At 36.8% G+C, this 21,004-nt stretch overlaps 1 protein-coding gene across 15 annotated transcripts in view; it reads right to left on the bottom strand.

Moving 5' to 3' along the window:
* Positions 1-21,004, bottom strand: part of ODF2L (outer dense fiber of sperm tails 2 like) — a 48,787-nt gene that overhangs the window by 10,785 nt on the left and 16,998 nt on the right. For 10 of the 15 annotated variants that reach the window (XM_051856293.3, XM_051856294.3, XM_008264950.5 and 7 more), the window contains 10 exons: positions 19,696-19,813; positions 18,224-18,346; positions 15,543-15,605; positions 15,339-15,410; positions 14,370-14,486; positions 11,561-11,746; positions 9,396-9,505; positions 7,734-7,869; positions 2,099-2,209; positions 15-119 (listed from right to left, as the gene is read on the bottom strand). In XM_051856293.3, the coding sequence (XP_051712253.2) occupies positions 15-119; positions 2,099-2,209; positions 7,734-7,869; positions 9,396-9,505; positions 11,561-11,746; positions 14,370-14,486; positions 15,339-15,410; positions 15,543-15,605; positions 18,224-18,346; positions 19,696-19,813 (1,141 nt within the window). The remainder of the gene's footprint in view (positions 1-14; positions 120-2,098; positions 2,210-7,733; positions 7,870-9,395; positions 9,506-11,560; positions 11,747-14,369; positions 14,487-15,338; positions 15,411-15,542; positions 15,606-18,223; positions 18,347-19,695; positions 19,814-21,004) is intronic. The other 5 variants (XM_070078131.2, XM_070078133.2, XM_070078132.2 and 2 more) reach the window with 1 other exon arrangement.

Below are 21,004 nucleotides of genomic sequence, written 5' to 3'. Positions count from 1 at the left end.
AATTTTAAACTTACCTTCTCTAATTTTTTATCTTTTCTTTTTGTTATTAGTTTATTTTCATGTAGCAAATTTTCACATCTGTTTTTTACCACTTCAGCTGCTTCTTGCAACTTTTGTACCTGAAAATAGAAAACATCACTACAGCAATATGTATTAAGATCTCACATGAAATAAAAAGCTAAAAATCCAATTTTTATGTAAAGAAATCATTATTACTCTATCAATGCCTAATGCTACTCCTTCTTTAAATATGAAATCATTAAATTCTCTACTCTTATCCATAGTCCTTTCATAATTTACCTATCTTCTCCCAACAGTTCTAGTCTCCTACATTGAACTCTGAAGGCTACAGGCATTTTCATTTCCAGGTAAATGCTATTTAACGAATCAGTCTCTGGCCCAAATGGGCTCCCATTTCAATTATTTTCCCCGGAAAATCAAAATCTATTCAAAAAACATCTGAACGTGTTACACAAAGCCCAGCAGCAGAATACGGGAATTCATCCACTGTATTCCTGCTGAGGGATTAGATCTGTTCTTCCCTCCAACCCCGGATGTCTCAACTCTATTTTATCATCCAATCCATTCAGATGCAGCTTCTTCCTACTTGTGCATACTTTGTCCCCCTAAGCTTTTACTCTTGGATCAACATTCCTTAATTCAAACTCTCTTCTAATAAAATCAGGATTTTTATTGATCAGCTTGTTACCCATCATGCAAGGACCTGCATTAAGTCTTGTCTTTTTCACAAAAATGTTTTTAAATATTACATTTCCAATGCCTATAAATTACCACTAAACATATGCTCTACTTCATAAATATTGTCACAGGTTCTTTTCTAGGCCTTTCACGTGAATATATCTTTTTTTTGGGGGGGGGGGGGTGGGGGAGTGGGGAGTGTCCTGGGCTTTAATGGCCCCAGAAGGGAGGCATTACTCTATCAGGGGTAGGGAATATATGGCCCAAGAACCTTATAAAGCCCACAAAGTCATTTGGTCTGGTACCACCAAGACAACCACAGGCACGACTCAAAATTCAATAAACTTGTAGCAGGCTTATTTTTTATAATACAAAAGTTGATAAGAATGATGTTATAAATTTACAAACAGCCCTTGGCAGATAACAGGCTCCATATCCCTGCTCTAAATCAATACCATTAAATATAAGAAACAAATATAAACAAGATTACTAAGATTATACATTAAAGTTCATATAACAGTTATATCACTAATTTTAAATCTATTTTTTGGTATACCCAATACATCCACAGGTAGTGTTTGAGTCAGGAATTAAAAACATCTATTTATTTGAGACCATAAGAAATGCTCTGGGGAGCCAGCATTATGGTGTAACGGATTAAGCCCCACCCCATGCAATGGCAGTATCCCTTATGGGCACTGGTTCATGCTGCAGCTGCTCCACTTTCGATCCAGCTCCCTGCTAATGTGCCTGGGGAAGCAGCTTAAGACAGAAGATCCAGAAGGAGGTCCTGGCCCTGCCTTGGCCATTGTGGACATTTGGGGAGTGAACCAGCAGATGGAAGATCTCTCTCCCTCTCTCCCTGTCTTTCTATCTCTGTAACTCTGCCTTTCAAATAAATATATAAATCTTTTTTAAAAAGAAAGGAGCGACCGGTGCTGTAGTGTAGCCAGAAAACCACCACCTGCAGTGCCAGCATCCCATATGGGCACTGGTTTGAGTCCTGGCTGCTCTCTGCTATGCCTGGGAAGGCAGTGGAAGATGGCCCAAGTGGGAGACCCAGAAGAAGCTCCTGGTTCCTGTCTTCAGATCGGCTCAGCTCCAGCAGCTGTGGCCATTTGGGGAGTGAATCAGCAGATGGAAGACCTCCCCCTCCCTCCCTCCCTCTCTCTCTCTCTCTCTCTCTCTCTGCCTCTCCTTCTCTCTCTGTGTAACTCTTTCAAATAAATAAATATTTAAAAAAAGAAAGGAAAGAAGGAAATGCTTGTGACGTATCATATAATATCACAAAATAATGGCCCCACCTCTCTTCAGTTCCATTTGGTTTGATGGGAAGCAAACACAGTATTTTCAATTGCCAACCAATTTTAGCAAACATTGAAATAGATGAATTGGTCACCTGAGTTTTATATACTTCAATAAGGGCTTTCTGTTGTTTTTCCACTTCTTGTAATTCTAAGAGTTCATTTTCAACAGAAACCACCTCATCCTTCAAAGAAGCAAGTGTAGTCTAGCAAGGAATACATAAACAAATGTCTATAAGTCATTAGAATACACCTATAGTGCAGTGCCACAGAATTCTAAAAACATAACTGACTTACCACCTAAGTTAATAAAATAATTCTGCTCACATATCATTACAATTCTAAACTTAGAAATTTTAAAAAGTTAGTGACTAATACTTACAAACAACCTTAATAAGAATTACACAGGAGATCACATGTTTTGTAAAACTTTGAAAAATTTACTGACAAAGAAAGACCTGGAAACTTAACTTTGTTTCTAGATTGAAGGAATCAATATTGTGGATATACCAGTCAGTTTTTTCCAGATCCATTTAACAATTAATAATTTCAATCAAAATTATAACAATTAGAAGAGATATGACAAAATTAATTTAAAATTGACATGAAAGAGTAGTTAAGAAAATAATTTTGAAAGGAATGCTAAGTGGAGAATCTAAGTAATTATTAGATACTAAAATGTATAAAGAATTAAAATTATTATGAGACTAATATAAGAATATAAAGATCAATATAAAGAAAAATACTTAAAAATTATATAATAAAGGTTGGGGTTCTAAGCCGGCACCGCAGCTCAACAGGCTAATCCTCCGCCTAGCGGTGCCGGCACACCAGGTTCTAGTCCAAGTCGGGGCACTGGATTCTGTCCCAGTTGCCCCTCTTCCAGGCCAGCTCTCTGCTGTGGCCCAGGAGTACAGTGGAGGATGGCCCAAGTGCTTGGGCCCTACACCCGCATGGGAGACCAGGAGAAGCACCTGGCTCCTGCCTTCGGATCAGCACGGTGTGCCGACCGCAGCATGCTGGCCGCGGTGGCCATTGGAGGGTGAACCAATGGCAAAGGAAGACCTTTCTCTCTGTCTCTCTGTCTCACTGTCCACTCTGCCTGTCAAAAAAAAAAAAAATGTTAATTTAAAGAAAAAAAGGTTGGGTTCTAAATCAATGTGGAAAACAAGTTATGTAAATATGTTTACCATAAATGTCTAACTATTAGGGAAAAAAATAGGCTAACTATTGCCTCAACTCAACACTTAGGAAGCATCCAAGGAATTAAATATTAAATATGAAAACTATTAGTTACCACAAATCAGGGAACATATGACATTTGCAGAAAAAAACATAATTTACATGAGCGAAATTGACATTTTGAGATTTTATTATTGTTTATAGCCCTTGTCCATATGCTTGAAGAACAGTGGTTTTTCTATTTGTTACTTGCTGAATTCTTTATTCAATAGAGGGCTAAGCTTATGATTATAAAGAAAACTGAAAGTATATCATTGTAAAATTAAATAAAAATAAGAAAAGAAGGAAGAGGCAAGGTGGGAATGAGGCAGTGAGGAAGTGAGGGTATGGCAGTAAGTATCATTATTCTCTTAAAACTGAATGTATGAAATACCACAAAAGTTATTGCAAAAATTAACAGAAAATAAAAAATAAAAATATATTTTAAAAACTTACTTTTCAAAGATCAGAGTAAAATCAAATTTGATTTTAAGACAGCAAAACCTTACTAAGCATAAAACCAAGAAGCTATAGTGAACTCTGAGGACCTGAGATCTTACCCTCTTTGCAAGCTGCCCAGTTAGCCTATGACAGCATCTCATGGATGCTAGGGAAAGACAGGAATCTCCTGTCACGGGGGACTTCCTTACTCAACAAGAATAGCAAGACTGTCAATATTTGTGTAAGTTTCCTGAGCCTAATTCCCACAGGTTAACACAAAGAGGCAAACAGACAACAGACAACTGCATATGCCATGGGATGTATCACAGGTGAGCAAACCTGAGTTGAGGGAACCAACTCTTATAACAGGCAAAAGCAAGCCTACCCTTTACTCCAAAGGGAACACTGCTATCTTCCAAGGATGATTGCTATGCAAATATCCTTGCATAGACAATATGGATCACAAGCAGTCAGTGCCTCTGCTGGTAAGATGTGCAAAATTCAAGAGACTCCCAACAGAAGCTATAAATGATCTATTGATCGATGAATCAGATACAATAAAAATTACAAACATATCTACACTATTAACTTTAGTTATCTTACAGTTGTGAAATTACAGGTAATTAATTTCTCTCCTTTTCTACTCTTCTATTTTTCTAATTTTCTATATTCAACAGATGGGACTTTATAATTTTCCATATACATTTTTGTTGTGGGGTTGGTACTGTGGCATAGCAGGTTACAGGTTAAGCCACTACCTACAATGCTGACATCCATATGAGCGCCTGTGCTAGTTCCAGCTGCTCCACTTCCATCCAGTTCCAAGCTAATGTGCCAGGGAAAGCAGCAAAATATGACCCTGCAGCCATGTGAAGAAGTTGTTTCTGGCTCATGGTTTTGGCCTGGCCCAGCCCGGGTCGATGCAACCATTTGGGGAGTGATCCAGCAGATGGAAAATCTCTGTCTGTCCGTCTGTCTCTCTCTTTCTCTCTCTCTAACTCCTTCAAATAAATAAATAAATCTTTAAAAAAAAATACTCTGGCCTCCCAAATCAGAATACCTGGGTTTAATTAGTGAGTGAAGCTTTTGACTTCTGCCTCCCATTAATGTGAACACTCAGAGGCACAGTGATAGCTCAAATCAGGTCAAGTCCCAGCCACTGCAAACATTTGGATAGAGACAAGTATATAGGAGCACTCTGTCGTCTTTCCTCTTTCTCTGTCTCTGTGTCTGTGCGTGTGTCCCTCTCTGCCTCTCAAAATTTTAAAATAATTTTAAAGGAACAACACACAAACATCTAGGTAAGTTTCTACTGTAAATAACATGTCAAATATATCTAGATATTTTCCTTATACATAAACCCAAAGAATAATGCATTTAAAATGCTGCTGAATTATTAATATGTTAAAGAATAAACTTTAATTCAATGACCTTTATAGCTTATGAACTTAAAAGTCTACTATCATGTTATTAAAAACAAGATTTAAAATTAATATGATCTTTCTAATCTTTTCTTTCTGAAAGATATCAAGGAAATTAAGAAAATAAACATAATAAAATTGCTTCCTCTTTGCAGACAAAACAATTTAAGCTTTCGTTAGCCAAAATATTTCTTGAGGGCCAAGTAAATACCACACCTTCCTTGAGCACCCTTACCCACAAAGATGGGCATTTATAAGGAAAGATTCATAATCATTGAAAAGACTTTAGTAGGAAGTAACATTTGAGCTAAACCATAAAGGAAAGGCAAGATTTACACAGTGTAAGAAAGCAGCATTACAATGTGTAAGAATAGGAAAACTACAGGAACGGATGAGGGGCAACATGAAGCAACTGTAGGAAATAGTGCAACACAGAAGTATGAAACAAGAGCTTACACCTTACACCTTACACAAAAATCAACTCAAAATGGATCAAAGACCTAAATCTACGACCCAATATCATCACATTACTAGAGAACATTGGAGAAACTCTGCAAAACATTGGCATAAGCAAAGAGTTCTTGGAAAAGACCCCAGAAGCATAGATAATTAAAGCCAAAATGGACAAATGAGATTACATCAAGCTGAGAAGCTTTTGTACTGCAAAAGAAACACTCAGATAAGTGAAGAGGCAACCAACAGAATGGGAGAAAATATTTGCAAACAATGCAACTAATAAAGGGTTAACATCCAGAATCTATAAAGAGTTCAACATTATAACTTTCCCACAAAGACAGATCAGGAGTTGGAAAACATGTGGGCAACTGGGAAAATATGCCAAAATCTACAATGCAGAAAATTCTCTCTCCAGTACACGGTATATTAAAGATAAAGGAAAAAAGGCTTAGATCAGATATAGGAGATTTGGATGTAGCTCTAATATCCTTTTAGGAAACAGTTTTTTTTTTTTTTTTTTAATTAACAAGTAAGAAACTTAGAGCTTTGAATGTCTTCATTTTGTTAAAATGATTTCTTTAGTGATGATATTTAAATTTTCTATGTTTTCGCTCATCAAAAATATTCACAGGAGTGCTATGGTATAATGGGTTAAGTCACTGCTTGGGATGCCTGCCTCCCCTAGCAGAGTGCATGGGATTAAATCACACCTCTGTTTCCAACCCAGCTTCCTGCTAATGTACCTGGGAGGCAGCAGATGATGGCTCAAGTGCTTGGGCCCCTGTCACCCATATAGGAAACTCAGATGGAGTCCCTAGTTACCTGTTTCAACTTGGCCCAGCACTGGCTGTTGTACGCATTTGGGGAGTAAGTCAGCAGAAGGAAGATCTATCTCTACCTCTCTCACTCTGCCTTTCAGACAAATGATTTTAAAACCTCATAAAAACAAATGCTGCAATTTTTATATAGTATTTACATAATTCTAAACAGCCAGTAATTAGAATTTTCCCAAAACAGGGAAACGAGTACCTTTCTAACACACACACACACACAAAAAAAGCTTAACTCTTAAAAAAAAAAAACCTCTGCTTTTCTCTTTTAACATTAAAGATATTTTCCCTTAAGTACCACATTGATTACAATAAATACCAGAATAAATGTACATCTTTTAGCTAATTCTAAATGCAATGTTAAAATTCAACTGTTATAAACAAAGAAAATATATAAATAATGTTAGCTGCTTAGGTTACAGGTTTCCCTAAAGCACACTCTACGCTACTGATATTACACCATTAATACATTATTATTCACTCTCTGCACACAAACTTTAATGCATGGTTCAAAAAGATGTTTTACTGTCTTCTACAAGGGAACTTCAAAAAGTTCATGGAAAAATGGAATTAAAAGATAAGTTTATTTTGGTTGTAAAAATATTCTGAAATGTAAGCATAGCTTTTCTTAGTATGTATTCTCCATGGACTTCTTAAACATCCCTCAAATTTTCTGTCCTGCGAAGTACTGCTATGGAACTGAAAATGAGGCTATCAGCTTTGGTCAAGTCCCATCATGTTACATGTATCTCTAATTACCAAGAGCTCAAGTATCATCTTTCTCAAAAAGTATAAAATGCCTTCCCCATTTCTTCTCTGGTACACAGACAAACCAATCAACCCTTGGATTTGACTAAGTTGGAAAATTCTTTCTGGTTATAGTGCAGCCAAGAACATACTTTGTGGTTTCAAACAAACCAGGCCTGAGGTTATATCCTATCGTAACCATGACACCTACAAATAGTCTTACGCATTCAAGTTAATGTAATTCTGGATGAGTCACTTAACTTCTAAAATGGAAGAGTCAATACATTTTCTTAAAGTTGAGGTATAGACAGTTATTTAACTCCAAAAACATTATTATTTACTGTTGGAAACAATTTTAACATGCATCTGTGTAAACAATTGTAAACATTAAAAGTATATATACAAATATGCATGTATACATGCATAAATACAGATAGATAACAGCAGTTTTACAAGTTACCTATTATACTGATATTGTAATATCTGGAGAAACAAAAAGGACAAAATAGTACAAGAACACCATGTTAAAAATATTGTTTCTTCAAGGAACTTACACTAACCATTGTAAGTTGTCATCACAGAACACACACACAGACATGTGCCCTTACTAGTACCTTTAACTTTGTATTCTCAAGATTCAGAGTTTCATTTTCATACTCAATTGACTGAAGTTTTTTAAGAATTTCTTCATATGAATTTTTTCCATGGGCTTCCATTTTCTTCAGGTCCTCCAAAAGATGAAATATTTGCCTTCATAAAATAAATAATAGATTTGATAAAAGCCACAGAAGTTTTCATTCAAGTAACACATGGTAAGTGTATTTCTGAAATCAGTTTGGTGAAGTTTACAGTTTAGACAAGGGACAAACAAGAAGTTAACAGAACTCAGAACAACAGAAATAGGAAGAAGTAATCTATAGCATTACCAACAGAATAACTATGATTACAAACAAATACCTATTGATGATTCCAATGAAAAAATACAATTATCTCTTTCTAGTCAATAAAATGTTCACCTGTCATCCACAGGTATGAATGTCTCTTTCATACATGTGAGCCTACACATGAAAACACACAAACACACACACACACATAATTTTAAGGATAAGGTTAAAGAAAAAGATCAAGCGAGTCAATGGCAACTAATCTTTAGAAAGATTATATACGCTAGTTTTCAATGATAAAACTGAATATATAGAAAATGAAACACTTAAAAGCAAGTATTCAGGGTTCATTATTGTTAGCATCCCATTTAGAAATTTTAAAACATAAGATATATGTATTTTTACTCATTGGTTTTCTCTGTGAATGCATTTAAGTCACCTTAATTAAGAGTACTGATTTTTAGAATTTTCAAAGAAAATGTATTTTAATCTTTGTTTTATGAAGCTACTTTGAAGAGTTTGTAGAAAATAGAATTAAAGGTAAGTTTATTTTGTTGCAAAAACAAATTTGAAATCCACGCATATGAGGAGGGGTCTTCAGAAAGTTCATAATAATGCAATTATGAAAAAGTATGCATGAATTTTGAAAAATTTTTGCAACAAAATAAAGTTGTCCCTTAGTTTCATTTGCCATGAGCTCTTTGAAGGTCTCCTATATTCTTACACATTCTTGTTGAATAGAGAAACATCACTTCCATTGAAGACAAAGTTAGTATTAACACCTACTACAGGCCGGCGCTGCGGCTCACTAGACTAATCCTCCGCCTTGTGGCACCGGCATACCGGGTTCTAGTCCTGGTCGGGGCGCCAGATTCTGTCCCAGTTGCCCCTCTTCCAGGCCAGCTCTCTGCTGTGGCCCGGGAGTGCAGTGGAGGATGGCCCTGCACCCCATGGAGACCAGGATAAGTACCTGGCTCCTGCCATCGGATCAGCGCAGTGTGCCAGCCACAGTGGCCATTGGAGGGTGAACCAACGGCAAAGGAAGACCTTTCTCTCTGTCTTTCTCTCACTGTCCACTCTGCCTGTCAAAAAAAAAAAAAAAAAAAAAAAAAACACCTACTACAAATAATATTTGACACACACTCAAATAATAATCTACAAGTTTAAAGTTTCAAAATGTGAACACCAGCTCACTTTTTAGAGCAATCATTTTCATTGGTTTTTACAGTAGAGTAAGAAAAGTTTAGAGTTATAAATAGCAAAAATAAATCAAATAGGTAGCATGTCTACTCCATGTAATCCAGAATAACCAAAATACAAACTGCTAAAACAGCAGGGAACCAAAAACATTTCTTTCTTACTAAACAGTAAAGATTCCAAATTCTTTCTTACGTTTTCATTGTTTCAATCTGAACTTCCAATTCCATTTTTTCTATTACAATTTTCTCATAATGACTTTTCCAGGCATTAGAAGCTGAAACTGTTTCAGACAATTTGGCTTCCTAAAAAATACATAAAGTATTTATTTTGTAACTCAAAAATCTTGCTGTTTTGTTAGCACAGATACTCCATAAACAAGGAAACAGTATGAAAGTCAACTAGAAAAGTCAGTATACAATGTTGAATATAGCAAAGTTTTAAAGTATACTTTTATAGAGTATCTATTTTACTAGTTTTTATATACACATAGTGGTAGTTCCAACTTAACATTTTAAAAGATGTTGATGCAACTATTTCAAAACAGTATTTCAGAGTTGATGAGGAAAATTTCCTTTATATTTATAGAGCTTTTCATTTTGCACACTATAACAGAAAATGTGAACAACCACACAAGTATCGGGGTGGGGGTAAGATCTCTCCTGATTCCAAACTTCTTGACACTCAGTTATGCAGCCTTACTAATCTTTGTTACAGGGGCTGGTGCTGGGGTGCACCGGGTAAAGCTGCTGCCTGCGAAACCAGCATCCCATATGCCCACCAGTTTTGAGTCCCAGCTGCTCCCCTTCCAATCAAGCTCCCTGCTAAGCAGAGGATGGCCCAAGTGGTTGGATCCCTGCACCCACATGGGAGACCAGGAACAAGCTCCTGGCTTCTGGCTCCTGTCTTCGGATCAGGCCAGCTCAGGCAATCATGGTCATATGGGGAGTGAATCAGTGGATGGAGGATCTCTCTCTCTCTCTCTCTCTGTCTCTTCCTCTTTCTCTCTCTGTAATTCTGCCTTTCAAATAAATAAATGAATTTTTTAAAATAATAATATTATGAAAAAATGTAAGATTAATTGAAGGCCTCTCTGAAGAGGTGTCAGCTGAAAAGAAACCTGGATAATTTAAATACAGGACCAGTGTGGTGAGCCAAGGAGGAGCACGAAAGCCAGATGCAGCAGCAAACAAACAAAACAACAAAAGGGGCTCCACAGCTTAGAGGAACAGGAAGGACAGTGTGGCAAGAAGGCAGGCTAACCAGGCACTCTACAATGACCCGAGATAAGCAGCATCATGTCCTAGCTTATAAAGAGAGAAACCAACGCTTGGAGAAGTTACTTTCATAGCTGAAGTGACAAGCTGACAAAAGGGGGCGCTTTCTGTAATGTGCCTAGGGCATGGGTGGTGCTGTTTAAATAGGAAAATCTCAAGAAGTCAATGCCTCAGTTAATCTTTAATATATCTAGGCACTCAACCAGGTCTACAACCTCCCAGATTTTGCACCTAGTCTTAACTCTTATAACTAAATTCTTCTAAACAGAAGTTAAATATCAAAGCCTTAAAATGTTAACACTTGAGCTTCTAAAACATTGTTTTGTTTGCATGAGCTTTTGTAAAATCTGTTTTCATTCCTAGAAGACTCTAATGATTCTGTAAGCCTTAACATAAGTTCTTATGAGATGGGATACCAGCACGACATTAAAAAGAATAAAAACTTTATTAATTGTTAGCTGAATAAATATAATAATTTGTCAATAACAACAAAGAACTAAGTCCAATTTTCAACTTTCAACCATACCCGAAGATGTCTTTCACATGGTGTGTTTACGTCAGCATATGGTTTTAAATGCATTACAGACATTAAGTGAAGTGAATTACTGCTGAATAAAGTCATATGGCCTAATAACATAAATCAGCATTTCCCAAACTTACTCCTCAGAACCAGTTCCAAGAGTTGCTTTGTGGGTAAAAGAAGAGCTCTGTGGTTAAGTAAGGATGGGAAACTCTTAGTTCAATACCCTTCATTACACTGTGTTTCTGAAAGGTTTCTCAGGACTTTAAATATACTCATATGACAGTAACTTACCAAGGATGGATAGGATACATAAGAATGGTTAGCCTTAGTTAGTTGGAACACTCAACATCTCCCTTAAGTAAAGTCCTCAAGGAAATGTTGACTTAATTCAACGTGTCAATTTAACATTTTATGTAATCCTTCAAAATAAAAGACTATAGCAAAGAGTTGAGTTTTTCTAATATCAATAAGACAAGAATAAAATTTTTGTATTAAGCATCATAACATTAACTACATAAAGTACATGACATACATCTTTAGAAAAGAACAGGTGTACTCACCTGGTCTCTAATCTGGGAAGTAATGTTTTCAATATTTCCTGTAAAATATTCAAGCCTTTGTTTATAAATTTTAGATGCCTTTTTTAGAGCTATAGCCTTTTGCTTACTTGTTTTTTTCATTGCTACCATCTCATGCTTACTGGTTCTCAACTGTAAATTCCACTTGGCAATCTTGGTTTCTAAGCTCTGAAAAAATAACAATTAAATGATCTCAGAATTCTAATGTTTACATAACCATTATAAAAAACATGTATACAATCTCTTCAGATGTTATCAAAGTTATTAATCATAAGATTAATACAAAGCAAAACAGTGAAAGGTGATTTCACCAATGCTTTTTCACAACCAGTTAAAGTAAGTAAATTTAAAATATATAAGCCTACATAAAATAATTGTCACCATTATTGAGGATACTAATATTGATGATTATGCTACAAATACTAACTTCCTTTAAAAATTCTGAGATTAACTAGAATGTTTTTGTTTAAATCTAGAATCTTACACATATCATGAGTTTAAAAACCTAGTTTAAAAAAACTGATCTAGATAAGATCCAAATAGGTGTCAAAGCTCAAGAGCTGGTTTCTCCACAAACCTGTTCCTGCCCTTCAGGCTGAAAGATAAAGGCCCAATGGAGATGCCATCCAATTCTATAAATATGAAAGGTAGCAATGAGATAATCATAGACTCATTTACCCAATTTTACCTTACCAGAATCAGGAGGCACGCCCTGACTCCAAGAAAGTGTTACATGAAGGACAGCAGAAGTGCTGCTTTACCCAGTGAGAACTAAGTCATTATTCCAAGACCAAACGCGGGTGTGGATAAAACAGTAACGATCAGATCTGTAAGACCAGTAAAAGTAAGAGGATGTTCGAGGGCTGGCTTCTATCCCTCAGTATGAAGCTAATCGGCCAGACTCTGACATATCTTGGGGACAGGATGACACAGCATGAGGCTCTATGGATGATGACCTTATTTAATGTGATAACTCTGATTTCCAATTATTTTAAGACTTTGTATTTAATGCAGCTAGGGAAGCAGCAGAAGATGCCCCAAGTGCTAAAGCCAGTGCCACCTACGTAGGAGACAGGGGATGGAATTCCTGCCTCTTGGTTTCAGCCTGACTCAGCCCCAGTTGTTGTGGACAACTGGGGAGTGAATCAGCAGATGGAAGATCAATTTCTCTATAACTCTGCCTGTCAAACAAATTAATTATTTTTTAAAAAAAAAAAGACTTTGTATTTAAAGCGCCTGAGTACTGAGAATCTAAGAATTTGATGACACTATCTGAATGCTTTTCCATTTTGAAAGTGGTATAATATTGGGGAAAAAAAACACAAAATTGTTACAGAATTTAGGATTTAGTCTCTCATTCCCTGGATTGTCATTTTAATGAAAGAAATTTCAAAAGAAATCACAGGAAAAAATGGGGTTGTTCTACTTAGACCTATGGTCAACAAAAAAATATGGTTCTCAACTTACATAAAATTGAGATTACAAGGTACATTTTAAGATTTACACTTGATTTCTTTAAACAGTGATCAGGTAAACAGAGGAAGTAAAACATTCTTAAACGGACTTCAACCAGATCTGTTAAGATCAGTAAACTAAAAGGATGCTTGAGGGCGGGCATCTATCCAGTGATGAATGAACACTGTGATATGAGGCTGAGTGCAAACAGACAAGAGCGGCACACTAAGTCTGCATTAAGACAAAGGAAGCCTTGACCTCACAGGAAATATAGCTGTCATTCTCACAACTGCCACAGGGTGTCAGGATCACACCACGAATAGTTAACAAAACTTGAGTGAAAAACCTTTTCAAATATAAAGGTGAAGTGAACATTTTTTTTCCCCCAAGGTTCTAGACAAGATTTTGTCACTAAATTTATCAAATCCCACCCTAGACACTATCAGGAAGCACACACACACTATCAGATTATTTTATAGTGGCTCATCACTTACCAAATGAAGGGACACATTGAAGACCTCAAATTCTATTCTCAAAGTTACTGTGGCTCCAAAAGAATAATTACACCAAAAACTGCCCTTAATTATACCACTGTAGAGCTGTATAACAAAGGGACTACTCAAATACCCAAGCATAAAGCTAGGTTAACTAGCTTTAACATTATCATGATTGATAACAACAACAAAATTTACATGTGTGGCCCAAGGATTTGGTCCCTGCCACTTGTGTAGGACACACATGGGGTTCCAGGCTCCTAGCTTCTGCCTAGCTCAGCCCCAGCCACTGTGGCCACTTGGGGAGTGAACTAGTGGATGGAAGATTGATAATTCCCTCTCTCCATCTCCTCACCCCTGTCTCTCCTTCTCTCACTATAACTCTGCCTTTCAAATAAATAAATCTTTTTTTAAACTATATGCATATATAGGAAAGTACTGTAATTTAAAAAACTTTATAATGAAAAACAATAAACTATGCAAAAATGTTAACAATGGTGTTGGTATTTTTAAGTTTTTACTTCCTCCTTTATATTTGACATATTCTATGAATTTTGACAATAAACACAATTATACAATCAGAAAGATTTTTTAATGTAATTTGATCATTGCAAATCCTTCCTAGATTGGTCCTAAATACAGACAGCATTTTTATATTGGAATTTGTACCCAAATCTTTAGATGGGTCAGAAATTCTAAGATTTACATTAAATGTGTAGTTCCCACAGCAACATTTAAATTGCATTCTTTTAAAATCAACAAATTCAAGAATTAAGAAACAGTTTTCTATCTTTTCGTTAATTTTATCTCTGAAACTTTAGAAGTGGATACATATTTATGACCTTTATGTATTCTTTTAACTTATCATTCTCCGCTTCCTTTTTATGAATTTGGAACTGCAGTCGTTCATGCACTAATTTTACTGATTGAGACAAACGGTTGGCTTTCAAAGTATTTGCCTGTAACAGAAAAAACAAAAAGGTTATTATCTGCTGTATCCCAACTCACAAAATCTTATATCTTTCCCTGATTTAGACATCAGCTAAAAAGCTGATGAAAATCAAATACTGCTTTATCCAAACCGACCTCCCACTACAAATGTATTTCATGTAGAGCTATAGGGAAGTTTTCTCCTTCCCCCCACTTTTATTTAATGGCAATTGGTTAATTATCTCCTCTTAAAAATTATTCCTATCCTCCTAAGCAAATTATAGGTATTCTACACTGCTCCTACAAACAGCAAAATTCCTTCATTTAGCTCCTACTTGAAATAAAACATAACTTTATACAGTTCATAATTTGTTGTGATTTATGTCAAGTACCTGTAAAACTTCCTTAAAAGTTTAAATTAAGATGTTATATTTAGTACATAAAATTTGTAAAATATCCTATTAATCTAAAATTTTTAAAAATCTTTCTGTGCTGATTTCTGAGGACATGAGGCCAGTGTGGGAAGAGAACATATGATGAATTGGGTACAGGCTTCTGGCACAGACGTTTAGGAAGCCACTTGGGACACCCACGCCCCATATCCCAGTGCCCAGGCTCGTTTCTTGGCTCTGCTTCCAATTCCAGCTTCCTGCTAATGTGCATTCTGAGAAGTAGTAGGTGATGGCTCAAGCACTTTGGGAACCTGCCACCCATGTTTGAGAAATAGAATTCACACTCACCCTGGCCCAGCCCTGGCTGTTGTGGGCATTTGGGAGGTGAAACTGTGGATGGAAGACCCGCCCTCCCTCCTCTCTCTGCCTTTCAAATAAATAATTTTTAGAATATATGATGACTTAGTTCAAATCCAAAATTCTGCTTACCTTTTCATCCTGAAATAAGGAAGACAGCTCTCGGATATAAGTCTCCTTTTCAAGTATCTTCTTCTGAAGATTCTTCAGCAAATACCACATGAGAGTTAGAAATGTCCCAACGTGGACAACATTAACTAATTCTATAAAGCAGAGCAGCATACAAATAAGCAAGAAACATCAGACAGAACGGACATGAAGTGTGGAAATACTTACAGTGTTTTCATCTTCACTGTCAGACAGATTCTCTAAGAACGTGCTGGACAAAGAGTCTCCTGTCTGTGGAAAAAAAGGGTATTATAAATCAGTGCTTACAAACTGTACTTCTCCACATTAAAAAGGAGAAAGTGGAGTAAGAATCATTCCTGAAATTAACCGGGGCCACTAAAATGCACAGCTCAGAGTCTTAAAGGCATGAACTGCCAAAAGGATTTTTGCATGGGTATTCTAAGTAATTGTTTTGTCTCCAATTTATGAAATTACTGAATATACTAAATTCATCTCAGGAGAATAACTCAAAAGATATAGACTAACAACATACAAAAATCACAAAAACTACGGTACATAAAAGGAGCTTGACACAGTGCTGCTTATAGATAGGCAAAGAATGTAAACAACAGAAATTGTAGCAGTAAGAAATCTTAAAGATTGGCTGGCACTGCGGCTCACTAGGCTAATCCTCCCCCTGCAGCGCCAGCAACCCGGGTTCTAGTCCCGGTTGCTCCTCTTCCAGTCCAGTTCTCTGCTTTGGCCCAGGAGGGCAGTGGAGGATGGCCCAAGTGCTTGGGCCCTGCATCCTCATAGGAGACCAGGAGGAAGCACCTGGCTCCTGGCTTCGGATCAGTGCAGCGTGCCGGCCATAGCGGCCATTTTGGGGGTGAACCAACGGAAGGAAGACCTTTCTCTTTGTCTCTAACTCTGCCTGTCAAAAAAAAAAAAAAAAGAAAAGAAAAAAAAAGAAAAAAGAAATCTTAAAGATTTAGAGCAAATTAGTAACAGACTTCAGTGTAGTCATTTTCAATGGAAGAACGCTCATTCACTTCTGAGGGACGGACTCCTGCTTGAGAATGTGAGAAAACTACAACATCCTTTCATCCGAAAGCACTTACTCACATATAATTATATAACCCACAATTTCACAGGGCTCATGGACTCTGCAAGGCTCCAGAGAGCTCAGATTAAGATTCCTTCCTACTCAGAAAATATTTCATATAAAAAAAATTGATGATACAGTGTTTAGGACAAAAGTCAAGTTCCAAAGCAATAAGAATAGAAGCATCCTGTCTTTCTAAAATAATACACATATATTTACATATATAGAACAAAAGACTACAAGATATAAAAAAACAAAATTAATAGTGTTTAACACACGTAAGCATCTTCAATGCAAAAATCTGAAAACTGAAATGCTCTAAAAACCAAAACTTTTTGAGCACCAACATGATGCCACAAGTGAAGAATCCCACACCTAACCTTATGCAATGAGTTAGAAACAGCTGGTACACTAAAAATACATGTGTATAAGGTGTATATAAAACATAATTGAATTCTGTGTTTATTATATTTGTCCCATCCCCAAGATATCTCATTTTGTATATATAAATATCCAAAAATATAAACCAGTTTTGTCTCCCTACATTTTGGATAAGAGATACTCAATCTTTATAAGTACACCAAGCAATTCCACTCCTACACATACGGCCAAGAGAAGTGAAAGCATAAATCTACACCATAGCTTTGAAAATTGAATGTTCACAGCAGAATTAGTCATCATAGCCAAAAACAGAAATGATGCCAAGGTCCAGCCACTGTAAATGGTAATGTAACAGTGGCACGCCCACACCATGACTACACTCAGCAATGAAGAGCAGTCACGTTCTAACACAAGCTACAATGTGGATGAGCCCTGAAAACGTTACGCTAACTGAAACAAGGCAGTCACAAACAACCATATTATCACAGTGTCCTTGTATATAAAATATACAGAACAGGCAAATCCAGAGAAAGAGAGAGTAGACAGAGCAAATAAGGGTTGCCTAGGGCTCTTTGAAGGAGGTATGGGTGGGATGGTTTGTGTTCAGGGTCTGTTCGGAGTGATAAAACTATTCTAAAACTTTGTGGTGATAGCTACACAACTCTTTGAATATATTAAAAACCACTGAATTGTATACTTTAAATGGGAGAACTGAACTGTATCTCAATAAAACCATTGAAATATGTATATATAAAGAAAATGTACATAGGAGTAACATTTAAGAGTATTTTATTATAATTGGCTAAATGGAGGATAACAAGTAATAAGTTTTTGATATAGAAAATTTTTATAAAAAACATGGTTTTTATATTTTTTATATTGTATTTTATTTTATATTTGTTTCATATAGAACTATTTATGTAACATTAAAAGTAGTAATGACTGTCCTTTTAAACAAAAATCCAGACCGGCGCCGTGGCTCACTAGGCTAATCCTCCACCTTGCGGTGCTGGCACACCGGGTTCTAGTCCTGGTCAGGTCACCGGATTCTGTCTCGGTTGTCCCTCTTCCAGGCCAGCTCTCTGCTGTGGCCAGGGAGTGCAGTGGAGGATGGCCCAGGTGCTTGGGCCCTGCACCCCATGGGAGACCAGGAGAAGTACCTGGCTCCTGCCATCAGATCAGCACAGTGCGCCTGCCACAGTGCTGGCCGCGCCGGCCATTGGAGGGTGAACCAACGGCAAAGGAAAACCTTTCTCTCTGTCTCTCTCTCTCACTGTCCACTCTGCCTGTCAAAAAAAAAAAAAATCCAAAGAATTGTTAGCATTTCAAATATCAATATTTTAATGTTTATAGTTTGAAAACTAATATACCCCTTAAATGAGAAATATCTCTATTAAGTGAGTGCTTAGTATAGATGCCTTACTTGTTTGTAGTCTGTGTTTCTAAGATGGTCTAAAGCTACGTTTGCGGGTTTGAAAGTGTCTAATTCTTTGGTTAATATTTCCTTCTGTTTAGCAATCTTCAAATTAGATGCAGAAAGATCAGCCTGCCAAAATACAAGAACCACACACACATTTTGATACATAGCATTAAGTCATACAATCTAAAATATGGTATTATTAAAAATATCTTTCTCTAGTAACAAAATAATTCTCTTACATGCAGTAATAGGAAATTCTGCCAAGTTTACTAATAGCAATGGGAACTCTAACAATAGCATATTAAACTAAAATGAAATCAAAATAAGGGTTTGGGGCCAAACTGCTGCCTGCAGTGCCAGAATCCCATATAGGCTCCGGTTCGAGATCCAGCTGCTCTACTTCCGATCCAGCTCTCTGCTATGGCCTGGGAAAGCAGTGGAAGATGGCTCAGGTTCTTGGGGCCCTGCACCTATGTGGGAGACCCAGAGGAAGCTCCTGGCTCCTGGCTTTGGATCAGTGCAGCTCCAGCTGTTGCAGCCAATTGGGGAGTGAACCAGCAGATGATAGACCTCTCTCTCTCTGCCTCTCTTCACTCTGTGTAACTCTGACTTTCAAATAAATAAATCTTTAAAAAGAAAAAAAATCATAAGAAAAAAATTAGGGTTTAAACTCTGAAAGTATTTCAGATATTTACTCAATAAAAAGTTAGAAGATACCAACTAGTTTTTGTTCCTAACTCAAATTTTAGTAAGCTGAAATTATATTTTTAAAGAATGGAGATTTTATAATTTTCATTTATTTATTTAATTATTTTCATTTATTTGAAAGGCAGAAGGACTAAAAGAGAAAGGCAGAGACAGGGCTAACTCTTAACTGGTTTACTCCCAAAATGCTCACAACAGCCAGGCATAAACCAAGCTGAAGCAAGGAGCAGGGAACTCAATTCAGGTCTCCCATACAGGTAGCAGGGCCTCAAGTACTTGAGTCATCATCTGCTGCCTCACAGGGTGCACATTAGCTGGATTGCAAGGGAGCCAGGACCAGAATCCGGGCATTCCAATATGGGATGCGGGCCGTATAGGTGGCACACCAACCGTCAAACACCTGCCCATGAAATTCTTAAAAGTGGTTTTCTACTCCAAATAACACTATAGGAAATAGATATATTTCATCCTTCAGACTTAAGTTTTACATTCACAACTGAGAAAAACTGATTTTCCAGTTCAAGTGTTAGCTAAGTCAAGCACCAAATATATAGTGTCCAGCTTATAAGCATCTTATCAGGTGTGTGCCTGGTACTATCTTTTAGGAAAAGAATTACAGTTAATGACACAGGAATAAAGAACACATACAGATATTTTGGTATCAAATATCTGTATGTGTATAGCTAGTTAGGATATGAAATCTCAATTAATGCACTCTGAGTATTATATTAGCTTTTCATCTTATCAGATGTTACGAGTCAAATACTCACATTTTCAAAACCAATCTTTTCAAGGGTATCTTTAAGTAACGGCGAAAGTAATTCTACAGAAGAAGCTGTAGGTGTTGCTTTCAATTCAGCCTTTTCATTGAGGTTATCCTGCTTTGGGCTAGTTACAAACACACAAATAAAATTAAGTTAAATCTGTCACATAAACGTTCAATGTAAATATACCATAGCCTGATTAAATAGTACCATTCTGTAAAATTCCTGCAAAATGCAGTTGTAAATTGTCACCAAAAATACGTTTTCCCCATATTTTCTTATTTTTTCTATTCTTTCTATTCTCAGAAAAATTATTTTTTAAATGTTAAAGATATATAAAACACAAAGACCAATAAAAGTAATGTTTAACTATTCTATGTTTGATAATATTTCCTTTCTGGTTTATAAGAGAATTTGTGTGAAAGGGACTTCAAAGAGACTGGAAAGGGGGAATTAAAAAATAACGTGGAGGTGGGCGCTGTGGCGCAGTGGGTTAAACAGCTACTTAGGACGACTGTGTTCCATACAGAAGCATCAGCTGGAATCCTGACTGTTCTGCTTCTGGTCCAACTCCCTGTTAATGCACTGAGAGGCAGCAGATGACGGCCTGTGTACTTGAGTTCCTGTCCCCAATGTGGGAGGACCCAGATAGAGTTCCAGATTCCTAGCTTTGGTCTAGCCATGGGTTTTGTGGGCGTCCAGGGTATTAACCAGCAGATGGATGGTTCTCTCTCTCTCTCTTCCTCTCCTCCTAAGTAGATAAAAATAAACTTTTTTTAATGTGATGTGAATTTTCCATGAACTTTTTTGAAGCTGCTTATATTTATCTCCTTTATTTTCTTCTCCCTTATTCCAAATGCAAAAAAAAAAATTATCTTTCTAGATTCCCAATCCTTTTCTTTTTTGCTCTGCACAAAAACTTCCTCCAGAAGAATTAATAAGCTACACAAGTGGACTACAAAAAGACGAAAGTTCTTTGGAGACAGAAAATCCTTCACTTTTGGCTTTAGGATATCCCCATTCAAAATAAAACTAATGATCTCTGCTTTCCCTAGATACTACCGTGTATTAATAACATAAGATTTTTTTTTTTCAGTCACGCTGTACAACCTGAAAGCAGGATGTGTCTTATCATCCTCATCAGCCAGGCGGCAGCCCTGCCCCGCCTGTGTGTACACACTCAAAACTGACAGAATGGGTTCCCGAGCTTTGACTAGCCTACAGAAAGGGCTGCGCTACTTTTCTAACCCCTTGGGTGGCAGAGCCCAAAGCAGAGAGTGACATTCCAGAAGCAGGCTTGCTGTATTTTGTAACG

This window comes from Oryctolagus cuniculus, chromosome 7 (assembly GCF_051225735.1).
Source record: "Oryctolagus cuniculus isolate XC-2025 breed Fujian yellow rabbit chromosome 7, ASM5122573v1, whole genome shotgun sequence".
In the NCBI taxonomy this organism is placed as follows: domain Eukaryota; kingdom Metazoa; phylum Chordata; class Mammalia; order Lagomorpha; family Leporidae; genus Oryctolagus; species Oryctolagus cuniculus.
The sequence above is the reverse complement of the archived record's forward strand: the minus strand, read 5'-3'. Positions and strand labels throughout refer to the sequence as shown.